General features: G+C 39.0%; 1 protein-coding gene across 2 annotated transcripts in view; it reads left to right on the top strand.

Moving 5' to 3' along the window:
* Nucleotides 1-16,197, top strand: part of LOC126252901 (caprin homolog) — an 82,912-nt gene extending 66,715 nt beyond the window's left edge. For both annotated transcript variants that reach the window (XM_049953876.1, XM_049953875.1), the window contains exons 11-12: nucleotides 12,974-13,117; nucleotides 15,396-16,197. In XM_049953876.1, the coding sequence (XP_049809833.1) occupies nucleotides 12,974-13,117; nucleotides 15,396-15,487 (236 nt within the window). In that variant the 3' untranslated portion in view covers nucleotides 15,488-16,197. The remainder of the gene's footprint in view (nucleotides 1-12,973; nucleotides 13,118-15,395) is intronic.
* Nucleotides 16,198-16,411: the final 214 nt, after the last annotated feature.

Genomic DNA, 16,411 nt, shown 5'->3' with positions numbered 1-16,411 from the left:
TCATTTTTTGGGAGGTAATTTGGAGAGAGTGAGTGAGTGAGTGAGTGTGTCGCTGTTGGTTGGATACACAGCATCTCACCAGACGCACCCAAACCTGAGTAGCCACTTAGCTGCTGGTGGTGGTGAAATCTTGGGTTCATTAAGTGCACCCAGAATTGTAGTGTGCCAGAAACAAAATGCACAGCACAAGAAATAAGGTTAGGGTTCCTACAAGCTATAAACTTCCTGCAAAACTGATGTCCCATTGTTCACTTTTGAAATACCTTGCCAATAGTTCATTATAAATTTTTGTTCAGTGGTTCACCTATATTGGACTAAAGTTTGTGATAAAGGTTCTAAATAAAAAGGAAGCTTACTGTTACTCACAAAATGAAGCTTCCAAACTAAATATATAGTGACACTACAGTGAAATAATCAATTTTTACACTGTTCTGTTCACATATGCGCCACTAAAATATATTGCTTGAAGCTTATTTCCTGCTTTTTGATTGTCTCCCTAGACAGCAACAGTTGGCCCCAACTTGTCATCTGTTGATTAATGAAAGGAAAACTGTCGCCAACCGTTTTTAGACACCAAACTTGGAGTAGGCAGCTAAGTGTTATATACATTATGTGATGAAAAGTATATGGACACTGGCTGAAAATGACTTAAAAGTTCGTGGACTCCATCGGTAATGCTGGAATTCGGTATGGTGCTGGCCTTGTTGTCTCTGTGCAGGCCAACCCATTACAGGTATGTTAGTGTGGTGTAACCACTCCGCCACAGGCCGTGCATTATGAACAGGTGCTCAATCGTGTTGAAAGATAAAATTGCCACCCCAGTGAGAAGTAAGAAGGTGCTTAAAACATCAGTGTAGGCCTGTGCTGTGATATGTTGTTGTTGTTGTGGTCTTCAGTCCTGAGACTGGTTTGATGCAGCTCTCCATGCTACTCTATCCTGTGCAAGCTTCTTCATCTCCCAGTACCTACTGCAACCTACATCCTTCTGAATCTGCTTGGTGTATTCATCTCTTGGTCTCCCTCTACGATTTTTACCCTCCACGCTGCCCTCCGATACTAAATTGGTGATCCCTTGATGCCTCAGAACATGTCCTACCAACCGATCCCTTCTTCTGGTCAAGTTGTGCCACAAACTCCTCTTCTCCCCAATCCTATTCAGTACCTCCTCATTAGTTATGTGATCTACCCATCTAATCTTCAGCATTATTCTGTAGCACCACATTTCGAAAGCTTCTATTCTCTTCTTGTCCAAACTGGTTATCGTCCATGTTTCACTTCCATACATGGCTACACTCCATACAAATACTTTCAGAAATGACTTCCTGACACTTAAATCTATACTCGATGTTAACAAATTTCTATTCTTCAGAAACGATTTCCTTGCCATTGCCAGTCTACATTTTATATCATCTCTACTTCGACCATCATCAGTTATTTTGCTCCCCAAATAGCAAAACTCCTTTACTACTTTAAGTGTCTCATTTCCTAATCTAATACCCTCAACATCACCCGACTTAATTCGACTACATTCCATTATCCTCGTTTTGCTTTTGTTGATGTTCATCTTATATCCTCCTTTCAAGACACTGTCCATTCTATTCAACTGCCCTTCCAAGTCCTTTGCTGTCTCTGACAGAATTACAATGTCATCGGCAAACCTCCAAAGTTTTTATTACTTCTCCATGGATTTTAATACCTACTCTGAATTTTTCTTTTGTTTCCTTTACTGCTTGCTCAATATACAGATTGAATAACATCGGGGAGAGGCTACAACCCTGTCTCACTCCCTTCCCAACCACTGCTTCCCTTTTATGTCCCTAGACTCTTATAACTGCCATCTGGTTTCTGTACAAATTGTAAATAGCCTTTCGCTCCCTCTATTTTACCCCTGCCACCTTTAGAATTTGATAGTGCCTTGCAAAATGTGGTGCAAGCCCCCTTCGTGAAAAACACGATCACATCATAACACCACCGCTTTCGAATTTTACTGTTGGCATTACACACGGTGGCAGATGACGTTCACCGGGATTTTGCTGTACCCACACTCTGTCATTGGATTTGCCACATTGTGTACTGTGATTAGTCACTCCACACATTTTTCCACTGTTAAATCTTCCAGTGTTTACACTCCTTACACAAAGCGAGGCAGCGTTTGGCACTTACCAACATGTGTGGCATATCAGCAACCGCTAGACTGTGAAATCGAAGTTTTCTCACCTCCTGCCCAACAGTCGTAGTACTTGTAGTGGATCCCGATGTGCTTTGGAATTATTGTGTGATGGTCTGGATAGATGTCTGCCTATTACACATTACTACCCTCTTCAACTGTCAGCAGTATCTGTCAGTCAACAGACAAGGTTGGCCTGTATGCTTTTGTGCTGTACGTGCCCCTTCACATTTCCACTTCACTATAGCATAGGAAACAGTGGACCTAAGGATGTTCAGGAGGGCAGAAATCTCTCATACAGACGTATGACACAAGTGACACCCTATCACCTGACCACGTTTGAAGTCCGCGAGTTCTTCGGAGTGCCCCATTCTGCTCTCGCAATGTCTAATGACTACTGAGGTCGCAGTAGGTGGCAGCACAATGTACCTAATATGAAAAAAGTTTGTTTTTGACGGTAGCTGGATACTTTTGATCACATAGTGTAAGTGCAGACATACTCCACTAACACCATAGGTGGCCTTATTGTGAAATGAGTAAAGTGCTGAAAGATTTAAAAGGGATCATTGCAAGAGAGGACTTCCATTAGTTTTGTCTGACAATGGAGCAAATGTGAAAGTTTGAAATTGTAGTATGAAGTGTAACCTCTTCATAAGTTATGGGGGAGATTTGAAAGTATAAAAGTGACTGGCTCACACGTGATCACATGGGCTTTGTCTTATGCATCATTGCAATACTGTTTTCAAGTTGATAAAAAGTCTGGATTTGACACCAGGTTCTACGAGAATCAATAATAAAGCTGTCAGAGGAACTGCTTATACCTCACTCCTTACTTATCCATGCGTGCAGGTACACTTTTCTTTTTTACGCGTAAAAATTTAAAAGCGATCACTGACACATCACACACCAGAAGCTATGCACCCAAGCTGAAGATGTAGGCTGCTTTAGAACTTTGAAGTTATCCTACTGTCAAAATGGCTTCATGAGAAACATTCCAAAAGGCAGAAATTTATTCAGAGACAAGGTCGAAGAAATTGCTCTGAAACTAGGGAGTTGAAGATTTGATTTCAGCCCATCAAATGGCTGGCAGGTTGGTTTGGGGAAACGGATAAGGACACAATAACAACTGACCATGATATCAAGCAGTAAGTAAAGTATTCAACATTGGAAGAAATTACCACCATTAAAAATTTTTAAAACACTTTTCACCTACTGTTTTATTTGCAATGCATTGATGACTCTTGAAATTTGTATGTTTCTTATTTTGGATGCCAAGAGATGGATGCAACAGGAAGAAATGTCATTCTCATTGACAGATGCCTTGTGTGTCCAAAGGTAGTAATGTTCGTATTCATTCTTGCTGTTGTTTCTAACCAATACCAACCAGATAATGACAACTGTCAGTTGTTTATGCTGACAAGGATAAAGTGAACTTCACTTCTCAATTACTACTTTTACCATAAAAATAATGGACAGTCATTAAGGTTTCATTCATTTTGTGTGTCATTTAGTTGAAAGAAAATTGAGCATAAACAATTCAGTCTTCTTTCTGGATGCTGTATTTAAACAGTCACCAGTTAATTTTCTACGTGACTTAAAAGTAAATGCCTATTGAGTTAATGAAATCTGTATGGCACTAAAATACAGAGAGTATCAAAAAGAATCATCCAATTTGGAATGTCTGTATTTCTGAAACTAATAAACATATACAATGATTTTGTTTTTTGATGAATGGGAAACTGTTTTTCGCGCGCCGGAAACTGTTTTTCGCGCGCCGGAAACTGTTTTTCGCGCGCCGGAAACTGTTTTTCGCGCGCCGGAAACTGTTTTTCGCGCGCCGGAAACTGTTTTTCGCGCGCCGGAAACTGTTTTTCGCGCGCCGGAAACTGTTTTTCGCGCGCCGGAAACTGTTTTTCGCGCGCCGGAAACTGTTTTTCGCGCGCCGGAAACTGTTTTTCGCGCGCCGGAAACTGTTTTTCGCGCGCCGGAAACTGTTTTTCGCGCGCCGGAAACTGTTTTTCGCGCGCCGGAAACTGTTTTTCGCGCGCCGGAAACTGTTTTTCGCGCGCCGGAAACTGTTTTTCGCGCGCCGGAAACTGTTTTTCGCGCGCCGGAAACTGTTTTTCGCGCGCCGGAAACTGTTTTTCGCGCGCCGGAAACTGTTTTTCGCGCGCCGGAAACTGTTTTTCGCGCGCCGGAAACTGTTTTTCGCGCGCCGGAAACTGTTTTTCGCGCGCCGGAAACTGTTTTTCGCGCGCCGGAAACTGTTTTTCGCGCGCCGGAAACTGTTTTTCGCGCGCCGGAAACTGTTTTTCGCGCGCCGGAAACTGTTTTTCGCGCGCCGGAAACTGTTTTTCGCGCGCCGGAAACTGTTTTTCGCGCGCCGGAAACTGTTTTTCGCGCGCCGGAAACTGTTTTTCGCGCGCCGGAAACTGTTTTTCGCGCGCCGGAAACTGTTTTTCGCGCGCCGGAAACTGTTTTTCGCGCGCCGGAAACTGTTTTTCGCGCGCCGGAAACTGTTTTTCGCGCGCCGGAAACTGTTTTTCGCGCGCCGGAAACTGTTTTTCGCGCGCCGGAAACTGTTTTTCGCGCGCCTTTCATAGATGTTCAATACACCCCGCCACCCCTTGAGATGCACGGCATATGTCATTGGGGCATTCATATTGTTCCCGCACTGCAGTGAGCATGTCTTGAGTTACAGCTTCAACTGCTCTTACGCAGTGCCTCAGTTCATACACTGTTGTAACTGTTGGTAACAGAGGCACATAAACAGTATTTTATAAATCCCCATAAGAAATAATCACATACAGTTGGGTCAGGTGACCTTGGAGGCTAGTAATGTAAGGCTGAATCATTTGGTCCAGTAGAACTAACCTGTTGTTCAGTAAACCATTGATATAAAAATTTCTGCACTTCCAGAAGCCAGGGTGGCGGTGTTCCATCCTGTTGGTAAATGAAGTCATTCGAATCAGTCTCCAACTGCGCGAAAAGAAAGTTCTCAAGCATATCGACATATGTGCTTCCTGTATAAGTGTTCTCAGCAAAGAAAATGGATCATACACATTTTCTCATGAAACTGCACAAAACATACTAAATTTTAGTGTCCCTCTTATGTTGCAGAACTTCTTATGGTTGTTCCATGCCCCATATTCTCACATTGACAGTTCACCTTTCCATTTAAATGGAATGTCACCTCATCGCTAAACACTGAGCATAGAGGACAACTGTCATCCTCCACCTTGTCAAGAACGAAATTACAGAACTACACACGTGGTTATCACCTTCACCATTTTGTGTGATTTCATGTGTAAACATTGATGCAACACACACCAGACGGACATTGGGGCATGTTGAGCTGTACAGCAAAAAGATTTCTTGCAGACTACATATTTTCTACGCATGCCTATCCATTGTTTGGCATATCTTGTATTTCACAAGTAGTGATCTGTCCTTGATGGGATGCTATATTTTAACCTTCCTAGAACAGAGCACATGTTTGTAGTAAGACGATGCTATTATGGATGCGTGACACCAAAATGAACGTTATGCTACACGTTAGATTTAATACGAAATAGGACGTTTGGAGAAGCCAACAAAAGAGGAATGGTAGGAACAACAGGGTGTATACATGGAAAAGGAAAAAAAAATTCCCAGATATCCCATTTAAAAAATATAATTTTCCCGGGTGAAAATACACTTTCTCTGTGCTAAGTGACAGAAGGTTTTCCGTAGATTTTTTCCCCTCAGAACTATAAAACTTATCAATCCTTTGAATGGTTAACGTTTTATACAATGGCATAGAACTTCCTGGGGAAAAAAGACTGGGAGAGAAGTTTTCAAAAGACTTTTGATGTGCAGCAACATATACACTGCATATTTTCATATTACCTAAGTATAAATTCGTATTGCACCAAACACAGCACATTAATTCGCGGAGCATTGAAATAAATTGCAATGTCCTTTTATAAGCAAGTCGTATGTCATGCCACGTGACCTCGCCAGCCGATGACAGCAGATATTCAGAGCATAGGACACATGTTATAGTAAGCTAATGGCAAGATCACTGTTACATAGTGCGAACACACAGAGGAAAAGATAATGGTTTACATTAATGTACATACTTACAATCCCAGTTTTAACCTCGGAATGGCCCAAAAAGCCATCTCCCCCCTGAATTTCAAACAACTATGCATGATGTCACTTTCTCTAGATAGAACTACTCCAGGAGGTAACCAATCCTCCGCCGCTAACAGCAGCGCAATCAGGCCTAAGGATTCTGGAGAGCCTGAAGCACCATGTCGTTCAAGAAATTCAAAATCCTCTAAACTGAAGAAAAACAACGTACATTTCTTTGGAACCCTAAATATTAACTCGCTCTTGAAGCCGGGAAAACTGAAGCAGCTCACCAAAGTCTTGAAGGTATATAAAATCCAAATATGTGCGCTGCAGGAAACCAGATTTACAGATGAAGATTTAATGGATTATGAAGGATACAGGATATTTAAAGGAAAGAAAGGCTGGAACCCATGTGGAAGAGGCCTTCCCCACCTTGGAACAGGCTTCATCGTGAAATCTAACTGGGTAAACTCAATAACCGACTTCGTCACCTAATGAACGCTTGTCTTTTCTCACATTCCGTGCCCTAAATAAAACCTATACACTTATTGCCACGCACCCATCAACAATGACAATAAGAAAAACCCTCAGAAAGTAGATACATATTGGGAATCTCTAGACCACGAACTTTCTAAAATCCCAACATCAAATGTGAAAATACTGTTTGGGGACTTCAATGCACAAATAGGCCAAGAAAAAAATACAAAAAAACAGTAGGAAACTACCCGGCTCACAAAAGGACAAACAGAAATGGAGAAAGATTAATAGAACTATGCAAGGGTCATAACTTAAAATTGTCTACAAATTTCAAAAAACCTCCTAAGAAACAGAAAACATGGAAATCACCAAACACAAGTATTGGAGAGTTCCAGATAGATCACATAGCCATCACACACTATAATCAAAAAGAAATAATGAATGTGAGAGTTCAGAAAGGGGCAAACATTGTAACTGACCACTACTTATCGACAATCAAATTAAATTTCATACCACAAAGAAAGAAACAAATACAAAACAGGAAAACTCAAAAGATAGACGCAAACATCTTGAAAGAGAAAAGAGAATAATTCTGTCAAAACATAGTTATATGTTCGGATAAATGGGAAGATATAAAAGAAGGAATAGTAAGATCTGCTCAAGAAGTCGCAAAAATGAAAAAGAGAAAGAAACACAAATGGTGGGATGAGATATGTGAGGAAGCAATAGAACAAAGGATGAAGGCATGGAAGAAATGGCACTCAACCAAAAGTGATAAGGACTACCTGGAGTTCAAACAGCAAAGATCTTCTACAGCAAAATTCATTAGATCAGTAAAAAGACTATTTGAAAAGAACCAACTTATTCAAATGGATAAAGATTTTAAGAGAAACAATAACAGATCCTTTTACAGCACATTCAGACAGAAACTACAAAAATATGTAGCACCAAATCTGTGTTTTAAAGATACCAGTGGAAAACTGGCAATGAATAATGAAGAAAATTGTGAAATATTAGCAAAATATTTTGAACAACTCCTCAACTGTCAGGAACCTATTGAAAAATTACCAGCCAACACCCCAAACACAGTAAACAATAATTCTGAACCCCCATGCCTCATAGAAATCAGAGAAATCATTAAAAACCTTAAGAACAATAAAGCACCAGGGGAAGACATGATAATTGCAGAAATGTGGAAAAGTGTGGATAATACAACTCAAGAAAAACTACTGGGAATAATCAATGAGATTTGGAGAACGGAACGTATACCGGAAGAATGGAAAACTGCATTAATCCACCCCATCTTCAAGAAAGGGGATAAAACCGATGCAAATAACTACAGAGGGATATCTTTACTTCCGGTAACGTATAAAATTCTATCTAAGGCCCTACAAAACAGATTGGAGAAACAACTTGATCAAGAAATTGGTGAATACCAAGCAGGCTTTAGGAAGGGAAGATCTTGTGTGGAGCAAATTTTAAACTTGAAGTTAATTATTAAATATAGACGATTAAGAGGAAAAGACATCTTTATCACGTTTGTTGGCTTCAAGAAGGCGTACGACTCCGTTGACAGAACAACCTTGGTTAACATCCTTAGGGAGTTTGGAGCAGACAAGAAAACAGTCGCAATCGTCAAAGAAACACTTACGGATACCTATGTAAAAGTAAAGTTCCGTGGTGAGGTATCCAGACCATTCAAAATCAGAACAGGATTAAGACAAGGAGATGGGTTGTCACCTACCCTATTCAACTGTGTGTTAGAAAAAGTTATTAGAGAGTGGAGGAAGAAAACGACTGAAGAAGGAATACAAAAAATCAGATTAGGAAGAATAAAGGATGGATTAGAAGTAGATTGCCTCGCTTTTGCTGATGACTTAGCGATTCTGGCAGGAAGTTTGGAAGAAGCAGTCAAACAGATCAATATTCTGAATGAAACAGCAGAAAAAGCAGGACTGAAAATGTCCTTTGAAAAGACAGAGTACCTAACCAATGTAAAAGAGGCACCGAACAATATGATTACAAAGTATGGCCAGATAAAGAAGGTTTCTAATTTCAAATATTTAGGGGAAATCATCCAGCCCAATGCTTCAGATAAAGAAGGAAATAAAACAAGAACAAGAAAAATGGAAATGGCATTCCAGCTAACAAAGAATGTGTACAACAAGAAGTCGGTATCAATTAACGCAAAAATAAGGCACTACAACACGGTGATTAAGCCAGAGTGTCTGTATGCATCTGAATGTTTAGCAATGAACACTAACAAGGAAATGGAAGCTATAGCAAAAAAGGAGCGAAAAATCATTAGAAGAGTACTTGGGCCGAGGTTTGAGAATGGGACTTGGAAGCTTAGAAGTAATAGAGAAGTGTATGACAAAATTGAGAAAGTGGGAGATACTATGAGGAAGAGAAGAGTAAGCTTTTACGCCCATTTGAAAAGAATGAATGATGAAAGGCTGACAAAGAAAATATTCATGTTTTTTGACAAGAACCCCAGAACCCAAATTACCTGGTTCAAAGAAGTCAAAGCAGACTTAGAGGAGATGGGTATAGGAGAAGATGATATAACCAACAGAGACTTAATGAGAGACAAAATTCAACATTTTAAAGGATTTGAAATGAAGAAGAGAAGAACTGGAGGAACAGTGTGGACAGAAGACCGAAGGGAACAGCACAGAGAGAGGATGAAGACATATTGGCAGAAGAGAAAAGAGGCCAAAATCGGAATTAAAAAAAATAGTATAGCTACAAGAGAAGCTGAGCTTCCACATGTAATATTGATCTTTTTTGTATGTTTTATACTTTAAGATACATCACACAAATGTGCCAGTAAACTTAAAATAATGACATAAATGACGGGTCTTCTGGGCTCGAAACTCTTGTAAGTGGGTGGTCCTCAATGTGTTCAGTTTCAAACGCTCTGCGATTTAAGAAATTCATCCCACTTTCTCCCTCGTAACATAACTAATCTTGCGTTTGAAAATAACGCTTTTCGAACCACTGTTCGCAATACTATCCCAAAACTGTTAGAAATAGGTTCGATTTAGCAGTTGCCAGATAGTGCCAGAAAACAGGCATTATTGCGCGTGCGCAGCTGCAGTGGTGTAGGAAGCCCACATGTTCATATGTATAAAGCATTAAGAGAGCTTACATTATGCCATAAAAGAAAAAGGGTATCGGAGGATACTCAAAGAGCATCGAAATTTGGTAAACCATACTAAAATGCATAATTCGGCTTGAAGTGCACATTGGTTTTTTCCACATTCACAATGAAGTAGGTACCATCTGATATTAAGATTTTCAGTGTGGTTTTTGAGATGTAAATTTTCTTGGATTACCAGTACTGTACTGTCTCATTTGGTTCTTCATTATGGCATAATGCTATACATGGCAGAAGATGAAAACGCACTTTAAATTCAGCGAACAGTTGGAAGTAGCCAATACTATGGAATGTAAAACTTAGTTTCAAATAAAATGATTGCCTCAGCAGAAAGATCAATAAAGTCAAATTTCTTTAGCAAACTGACAGAAATAACTTCATTGTTCTGCAAGGTGATTAATGCTTGACTGCTAATAACTTGGAAATAAAATCAGAAAACTGGAACTAATACATTTTTGCCCTCCATAGTTATGTGAATGTATTTTAATTCACTTGATCGCTCCCAGCCAGAGAGATCCATTTTGTCTTCATTTGACGTGGGAGCTGTAAACGAAGAGGAATCAGCGAAATCACTTAACACAAACACAGGTCACGTGGAGACTAACCCTCTCCCCACTACAACTCGGACAACTCTGCGCATGCAAGGATGTGGCAGCTAGGACACACGAGAAAAATTTTGTTCATTATCATCTGGCTGCTTGCTGCTACTGCCGATACAGCTAACAGCCACACTTAAAGTAGTGGGAAGTGGGAACATACTGCTCACACGCGAGTCAACTGCGCATGAGCCCGTTGGCAATTCGTCAAATGAACCTAATGTAAACAGTTGTAGTGTCATGCTCATAGAAACCAGTGTATTGTTGCGAAGTATTACATAGTCTTTGACATATTTTTGCTGTTTGCAGACACTTGTGCATGCATGGTGTTTTGTTGTTGTAAATTATGCATTTCTTTTGCCACTAAAGTTTTAAATTGTTTCCTCTCGTTTATATTTTATTGCTGCATCATTCTCCAGTAGCTGGATACAGTAACATTATTTGCTAGAGAATCAATTCTTACCAGTCAAAATTACAAAAATTTAACTGAAAGCTAAACCAAAGGAAAAATTCCTGGGTATTTCCCGGTTTTCTCCCGGATTGAAAAAATTCCATGTTGTCTCGGGTAATATACACCCTGGACAATACCAGACCTGCAATGCAATTTTGTAACGACTTGTCATCTCCTATTGTGACGACGTTTCCTGCTTTTCTTCTTTGTTGATTGTCCTCTGTGTTGGCGTACTGGTTGAAACATGGGTTGTGGAAGTGCAACTACTGTCTACTGTAAATGATGTAGCCGACATGCACAGTTGCGTTTCAGTCTTTTACATTCATTGTTCACAACCCCACAATATTACACAGTTATATGGCCAGTGCTCTATTGTTTAACTTTTGATAAGCCTCATATATAGGTTGCAGGCAAACATCCACATATTGCTACAATAGTTTACTATTGAACATCTACAAGCAGTAAAAACCTAACCATAAAGTTCACAGTTCCTGAAGAATAGAAAGGCACGTATGGAGCAGACAGTCTTTGTCTTACGGCACGGCCTAATTGTGTAACACTTATTTCACAGTTAAGTTGAAGCATTGTTGTTCCAACCAACACAGGTTTCCCATCTGAAACTCGGCCATGGACTGATTGTCTCCTTCCAGGAAAGGGGCCCTTATATATCCTCACAGTACTGAAACTACACATTGTTCGAAGTTAATATTACAGAAATTACGATTAAAACTTAACTCATTAAATTAACTGAATACATCCAATTCCGTCTTTTTAACAGTTCCTTCTACTGCAAGGGTAAAGCCGAATTTTGTTTAAATCCTTAAATTAACATATATAGTTTTGCAAACAATACTTTTGACAAAACTAAGTACTTGGGAATTAATTTAAGGCTGGCTTTGCTAACATGTTTTCGAATAGAGATGAATAGATACTTTAAGATTACTAGCATTTAGTCTTCCAAACATTTACAATAATTACAGAATTTATATTTGTTTATAAGTCAACAATAGAATTTAAGTTGTGAAACAATTACTGATTTCACCCTATAACAAAAGATATTAACTAGGCATAATCAAAATTATTCAGAAAACAAACTGCATACCTAAAACTAAGCACAAAATTAGATCTTGTTATATTCCTTAAAACTGAGAGCCAACCTTTCTCTTTTTTGAAAATACAGATTATATTCACATATGTTAATGGTAATTAGTTAAAAGTGAAAAAACGAATTTAAGGAGGCAGGTGGCAAAACAAGAGGGGAAGTAAAAATATCCTAGCTTTCTTTCACACTATGGCAACTCAAACCATCATACTTGAACTTGCCTGCCACTCCACCCTCTGACTGTAAGCTGTTAGATTGGTAGCATCATAAAACACATGCAGCACTGTTTTGGGACAGGTTGGAGAGGGAATCATCTAAAAACATATTTTCCACTAAAGCAGAGCTGTTCAGTGCAATTAGCTGTTCGTTTCTGGACAGTGAAAGCGTACAGTGGCATGGAGTGCCATCAGTCCACTCACAGCTTACAGCGTAAACCATTAGTAAAGAGATCCATTGCACAAAAATGTTAATCCCATGCTATGATCAAATTGCATAAGCCAGCACCTGTCTGTTGTTGCAGCATGCTGTGTAACATCCCAAATAATATGATTATGAAAAATCTACAGCATAGAGATAAATCCTGTCCAGTTTGATCTGTTGTGGCATGCTTGCAGTTGATTTTATGTTTCCACTTAAGACTGTTCTCTACTGCTAGAGCTTGTTGTAACATTGGCCTCTCCAGTCATGTGAGAACATAACATATGCGTAGCACAAATTTACTTCTATTATTTTTTATTGTTCAGTTATGTTTTCACATGTGTTGGTATGTGTTAAATAGTTCCTACGGCATTTTGTACTTCCTTAAAAAATTGTGATATAAAATTGATAGCATGGTATATAAAATGATTTGCATTGAAATTTGGAAAACTTTTCTCATCCTCCCCTTCTGTGTCCTTAATGCTAGGTTACGGCTATCGAAACAGTGAAGGAGGCAGCAATTACTACCAGAATGGGTACCAGCAAAGAGAGAACTTCAGCGGTGGTGGTAACTATGCTGGTGGTTACAAGAGAGGAGGGCGTGGAGGACCAGGTGGTCCCAGAGGAGCAGGTAAGGCATTTTAAAGTGTTAAATTAGTCAAATGAAAATCATTCATCTTGTTTGTGGCAGATTCTAAGTAAAACTTTTGGGGTGGGGGGGGGGGGTTGAGCATAATGGATAAATATACTGTGAACTGTAGCAGCCATCTCTCAACTATTAGGGAAAGTTGGTAATTTAGCAAGAGGCTTTGAGATGGAACTGTTGAATCCTGACATGGTGTGCTGTGTTATCATAGCATATGAGGGCTGTTCAAAAAGTAAGGTGACTTTTCAAATTCCACAGGCAAAAACAGATGTTCACTGTTCCAAGTGTACAGCATACTTAGTTTGTTTCTGACAGGTTGAAAGGTTAGACGTGTTTTTATGTGCTCAGCAATTTGATTATTATAAAAATGGAGCAAAGAATTTGCATCAAATTTTGTGTGAAAAATGGAACAAAGTGCTCTAACATACTTGAAATGTTGACCGTGACATATGGTGAGTCCGCTCTAAGTAAAAAAAAAAAAGTGGTACAAGCTCTTCCAAGATGGCCTAGAAGATGCCAATGACGAACCTCTCTCTGGATACCAAAGCACATCAACAGATCATATGGTTGAAGCTGAGAAGAAAATTGTTTTGGAAAATCGTCACATTACCGTAAGAGAAGTTGCCGACGATGATTGCATATCTGTCGGCTCGTGTCATGCAATTTTTTCAGGTGCTTCGGTTACGAGATGTGTGTCAGTGTAGTTTGTTCCAAAACTTCTCAATTTTTATGAGAACAACTGTCGCATGTGCATCACTTGGGAGCTCTTGATGATGTCAATGATAATCCTGATTTGCTCAAAAGGGTCATAACTGGTGATGAAACATGGATTTACGGTTGACGTCGAAACCAAAGCCCAATCGTCCCAATGGAAGCATCCCGAAGAACAAAGACCGAAAAAAGCACACAGAGTTCAATCAAATGTCAGGCTTTTGCTCACTGGTTTTTTAATTACCATTCCGTAGTGCATCATGAGTTTTTGCCTCAAGGTCATATGGTCAATAAGGAGTTTACCTTGATGTTATGTGCAGTTTGTGAGAAGCAATACACAAAAAACAAATGGAATTGTGGAAAAAAAAAAAATCATGGCTTTTGCATCATAACAATGCACCTGCTCATTCATTGTTGCTTGTGAGAGATCTTTTGGCCAAAGAGAACACAATTGTGCCTCAGCCACCATATTCATAGGATTTGGCCCTGCAGCTTTTGCCTGTTCCCAAAACTGAAGAGACCAATGAAAGGATGAAGATTTTCAATGATTGAGGAAATAAAAAACTGCATCGTGGGAAGTACTCAAGGCTGTACCGAAAAAATACTTATGAGAAGTGCTTCAAGGCTTGGAAGAAGCATTGGCAAAAGTGTTGTTGTATCTGAGGGGATTACTTTGAAGGGGACAACATGAATATTGATGAATGAATATTTTTTTCATGAAATAGTCACCTTAATTTTTGAACACACCTCGTATGTTTCATTTGGTGCTACATCAGTTATTGAAATGAATGTTAGAACAGTTCTGGAAGGCAGACCAATGGGAAGAATTGGGGAGGCTGCTGTCCATGCTTCTTCGGTTCGTGTGTGTGTGTGTGTGTGTGTGTGTGTGTGTGTGTGTGTGTGTGTGTGTGTGTGTGTGTGTGTGTGTGTGTGTGAGAGAGAGAGAGAGAGAGAGAGTTAGTTAGTTAGTTAGTTAGTTAGTTTTCAATAATATTATTTTCAAAATACATTACGTTCTCACTATGATTCAATTTTATCCAATGATGTTTCATTCATTTTTATGTTTACAACTCATTAAAATTTGTTTTTTGTACCATCACTGGGGTCAGTACGGCCCCAGCTTAAACTATTTGTTTTTCAATGTAACATCTACGAAAATAGAATCAAGCAGCTGTTATACAAAACACCTACAACAATAAAAATTACTGCCCACTAATTTTTGTACCCATTGTTAGGGTTTTTTGCTTTGGTCATTGTTGTACCCTTTCTTGTACCACTGGGGTAATATGAATGTTGTGTACTGCTAGTACTGATGTCTGTTTTACTCATCTTTGCAGTGATGCACAAGTAGCTAAAATGAAAGTGTTTCCATTCCTTGTCTAATGTATTTTCATTTGCTGTGGTAGCTATTAGTGTAAGAGTTAAAAGTTGAAAACTGATTTTTTGTTATTACTGAAACAAAGTAGTTGTTTAGCTCTTCTAATTTTTCTCTGCTAGTGCATTAAAAATGTTCTCTCTTTATATTTAATAAGAAAGCACTATGTTTTTACAGGCCAGAGGGGTGGACCTGGAAACCGTGGTGGCAACAATCCTAGAGGTGGTCGAGGTGGCAACTTTCCCCGTGGTGGTGGCAACAAGCAGTAACAGAAAATGCTTCTGTCTCACATTATGCCATCAGTCCTTGTTATGGCGTTATTATATGTACAGTTGAAGATGTGATCCTGTTGAGTGTGTGCTTTAACTGTATACAAGGAACAATGAGTTTATCTGTCTGTTGTGTGGAAAAAGACAACAGATCTCAAGTGACATTTTTGTTCCATGCTTTTTTAAAGGTAAAAAAACTGCAAGATGTAATGTGCAATGACTAAGCAAGTAATCATACTGCATACTTCTTGAAGACTGTGCTAGATTCAAGCATTTTATTATTTGTGCAAATATAATGATCCCTATAGTTGTTGCAGAACTCTAGGGTGTGTTTGTAATTTACAGTTGCAGTACGTCTTGCCAGTTTTGAAAGTTTTGGGTACACAAATTGAAAGAACCACACAATTACAGACAGGTATAAAAGTATTATAGTTGTCAGAAGGCAGTTTTCACTGGACAACAACTGATATGATAATTCTTAAAAATAATTTTATAATAAAATGCCAAAAAAAGAGTACACATGTATTAAAAAATGAATAACTAAAAAATACAGAAATTTATTTCATAGGCACTTAAGAGAACCTGCCTGAATTTTTGTTGACTGGGTCAGAGCACTCCTGTATTTATTTTGTGCCTTATTTTTGCTGTTCAGTAATGTTTTCTGTTTGACTGGTCTCAGAAAACAATTTAATTACAGACTTTTTAATCAACTTTTGTTTATTTAAAATTATTCATGATTTAATAGTGAACTGAAATAAAACACAACTTTGTTAAAGGAGAGTTGTGCTTTAGGCCATCGTGTTACCATATATGGAAGTCAGAACAAAAATATTTAATATCTTCATCACAAAATATTGCAGTCAATATGCAGGGTTACCGTATTTTCCAGATCCAATGCCACAAAGCAGTGCTTCAAAAACTAAA

Source organism: Schistocerca nitens, chromosome 4, assembly GCF_023898315.1.
Source record: "Schistocerca nitens isolate TAMUIC-IGC-003100 chromosome 4, iqSchNite1.1, whole genome shotgun sequence".
NCBI lineage: Eukaryota > Metazoa > Arthropoda > Insecta > Orthoptera > Acrididae > Schistocerca > Schistocerca nitens.
Note: the sequence above shows the minus strand (reverse complement) of the source record. Positions and strands in the feature narration are given on the sequence as shown.